Source organism: Limulus polyphemus, unplaced genomic scaffold (genome assembly GCF_000517525.1).
Source record: "Limulus polyphemus unplaced genomic scaffold, Limulus_polyphemus-2.1.2 Scaffold7983, whole genome shotgun sequence".
NCBI lineage: Eukaryota > Metazoa > Arthropoda > Merostomata > Xiphosura > Limulidae > Limulus > Limulus polyphemus.
Genome location: NW_013673593.1, coordinates 11,280 through 14,929, shown reverse-complemented (window position 1 = coordinate 14,929; position 3,650 = coordinate 11,280). Strand labels below are relative to the sequence as shown.

The following is a 3,650-nucleotide window of genomic DNA, read 5'->3' as shown; positions in this document are numbered from 1 at the left end:
CGAAATTCCAAAACAAATAAACAAATCCTCCTGACAACGTATTTTCAGCTGTAACGATAGGCTTAAGCGTTGGTTGTTTTATATTACTAACTAGGTTTATGCCCCACAGTAGCACGGCAGTATGTCTGCGGACTTACAATGGTAGAAACCGGGTTTCGATACCCGTGGTGGGCAGAACACAGATAATCTATTGTGTAACCTTGTACTTAACTTCAAAACAAACAAACTTTATTACATAGACGAGATTAGGGGAGGGGAAAGGGAGCAGTTACCTTCCACATTTTGTTTTTCTTCTGTGGGATATAGTTTACAAATGACATTCACATTAATTAAGTAAGGTTTTTCTGCCCCCCCCCTCCCCATTTTAGTCCCAAATCTCGTCAAACATTAAATAACATTTTAAAATACTGAACGACAAGAAAACACAGGCTGCAGTTTTTATGATATCTTAGTGGCAAGTTAAGCTTGCGGGCTTATAACTCTCAAATTCAAGGTTCGATTATCCCTTGTGGCGGGCATTATTAAATAGCGTTCGAAAACACTGAACGACGAGGAAACATATCTGACAGTTTTTATTGAGAGTGCTCACTTCCGGTGTAAGGAGAACTGAGTTTTTAGCTATTGATTTTATACAAGTCACACAGAAAATCACGAAAGGTAAGAGATAACCGTTACAGTCGTGTTTCGTAAGTAAAGAAAACTTATTATACACGTATGTCCGTATTAAAGTGTTTCTTTACTCTTTCTGCAATAAAAAACCGTAATTTCATCTAGTGACTATCATTAAAAACTGATCAGAGCAAGTAACCCCTATAAATAAATTTAACCCAGTAATTAATACTACTAAAAATAACACACTTTTTAATGATTCTAAGTATTTGTTTTATGATTTTGTAACGATTAAAATGCATTGATTCTTCAGCTGGGTACCCTTACTGTTAGTAATGTTTTCGGTCGTAATCCCAATAATATCTCACGAGGTTTGCTCAGCTAAGGATATTGTACTTCATGATAAGATCGTTCATAAAAAACACGTTCGTTTGTTTTCAAATTGTTTCGGTAGATTTAAGGATCTTGCAGCAACTTTTCCATAAAACAAACAAAATGAATCTTCTGATATCCGACAGAAAAATACCACTATAAATTATTAAAATATCTTTCCAACAAACAAAATTAATCTTCTGATATCCGACAGAAAAATACCACTATAAGTTATTAAAATGGCTGTCGGATATCAGAAGATTAATTTTATTTGTTGGAAAGAAAAAATAAAAACTATAAGTTATTGAAATATCTTTCCTTTTCTTCAACAGTGATCCTCGATTTAATTGAGACCTGGAGCCCTATTGAAAAAACTACTTCTAAGCTTGAAAATTCGTTTAGAGATGACGATCCATATATAAGTGATTTCAAAGTGGGGGATGTAGGGGTTAACTCTTTCTCTGGGGCACAAAAGACAGAAGCCAGAACTGTTCCTGGAGTGGTAGATATAGAGATTAACTCTTACTCTGAGGCACAGAAGCCAGAATCCAGAACTGTTCCTGGAGTGGTAGATATAGAGTTTAACTCTTACCCTGAGGCACAGAAGACAGAAGCCAGAACTGTTCCTGGAGTGGTAGATATAGAGATTAACTCTTACCCTAAGGCACAGAAGACAGAAGCCAGAACTGTTCCTGGAGTGGTGGATATAGAGGTCAAATCTTACTCTGAGGCACAGAAGCCAGAATCCAGAACTGTTCCTGAACTAGAAGCTGTGGAAGTTAAATCGTCGTCTAGGATAGAATTTACAGATGTTCCTACAGTGGAGGCTGAAGAAGCTGAAACTTCACTTAGGCTATACAACGAAAAACTACAAGAACAATTAGTCTCAAGTGAAACAATGACATTTTTTCAACCAAGTCCACACAGTTCAAAAGTTAGCCAGATATCTAACTTTGGAGAACAAAAACTTTTCAATCCCATATTTAACTCTCGGAAATTTCTGGAGCTACGTGAATACGAAAATGGATCGAATAATCTGACAGAAAAATCTGAAGTTCAAGAAAAGTTAAAAACTATTTTCAAAAATCGCCCCAGTAAAATTGAATTAAAGAAAATTTTAGAATCAAAAGATGGGCAGGAATGGTTTTCAGATATGCCAGAAGTTCCTCAATCTAAGGTTGAATTAAAAGATGGGGAGGAGTATTTTTCAAGAATTCCAGAAGTTTCCGAGTCTAAGGTTGGGTCCAAGAATGAACAGAAATGTATTTCAAACATTGCCGAAGTTCTTGACTCTAAGATGGAACAAAAAGGTGGGCAGGAGTATTTTTCAAGAGTTCCAGAAAGTCCAGAACTACAGACATTTGAAGAAGTCCAACAAAGAACAGCAGAGGAAGATTATGGTAAGTCAGCGTTGGTTATTCCTCTAAGTGAGAGACCAAAACATCATTTTCATATGAAAAAGAAGGGCAAGTGTTTCTTACACTGGTCATCTTTAAAAACAAAAACCAGGTCATAAATTAACGAGGTTCTGAAGAAGTGTATGATAAGTAAGATTACGATGTACTAAAATTATGAAATTGTGTTGAATAGCCTAATAAATATATTTTATAATAATGACAAATAATATATCAATTATCGACTCGAGAATTGCAATTAATAATTGGTTTTATAATCTAATAATAGCTCAAGCTAGTTAATTGTTAGGAAATATATCAAATGATATGTTATTAATCTAATCCAGTGTTTTCCAAAGTGTAACCTGCGACACAATAGTGTGTCTCGAGTAAATGCCAATTTTCTGCAACCGTTTAGAAAATAAACAATTACAATAAATACGTTAAATAACGTTTACAGTGTGGTGTAGGTCAAACCTATCTTGATGTATTGAAGGTTACTGTAAACAAATCTGTTAATGAAGCATTAAATATATTAGCACCGTGAATCTAGATAGAGATTACGGAGGAAATGCTGACGATTACACTATATTCAAAGTTAAAACAAAGTTATGGGCGTGAAATTCTTAAACACTAATAATAGCTTGCGTTACTTTCATTTAGTTTCCGATTATCTTATCTTAAAAATGAATTTGTATACGAATAATGTCGAAACTTTAAAATTTGTCAAGTGTAGTACAATTTTTAGGCAGTAGATGGCGCCGCGATATGATAATACTGTCAACACTTTCAAAGATGGCTGCTTTACTAGTTAATGTACAAGTGAGCGTAGATGTACTGTTATGTTTTTAAGTTAAACGCTTAAAGTTAAGTCTAATAATTCATACTCTGCTATAGTTTGAAAAACATACAAATTTGTAATCTTATTTCAAGATAGCTTTTTTATGCGGAAACATCTGTTAGCTGAGTTCTTAAAATATAACGTTGATAATGTGCCGATGTTTCCGTTTATCAACGTTATATTTTAAGATCTGTATAAGAACTTAGCTAACAGATGTTTCCGCGTATAAAAGCTATCTTCAAGTTTTGTAGACCAAAAAAACTTTTCAAAACTTATTTTACCAATTTTATTTCGTATTCCATGTATCTGAAATCTGTTATCGTTATAGACATAAGCTATCATTCTATGATAATAGGTTACTTAAACATGTACCGTGTTATCATATAATATGAATATACCTATTCAATGATTATCCATTGTGCCACAGAACAAGA

The 3,650-nt window shown here is 33.9% G+C and overlaps 1 protein-coding gene across 1 annotated transcript in view; it reads left to right on the top strand.

Moving 5' to 3' along the window:
- Positions 1-2,509, top strand: part of LOC106475027 — a gene marked incomplete at its 5' end in the record, with an annotated part of 22,025 nt that extends 19,516 nt beyond the window's left edge. Inside the window, one exon of the mRNA XM_022379243.1 lies at positions 1,314-2,509. Coding sequence (XP_022234951.1) covers positions 1,314-2,497 — 1,184 coding nt within the window. The remainder of the gene's footprint in view (positions 1-1,313) is intronic.
- Between the last annotated feature and the right edge of the window lie 1,141 nt (positions 2,510-3,650).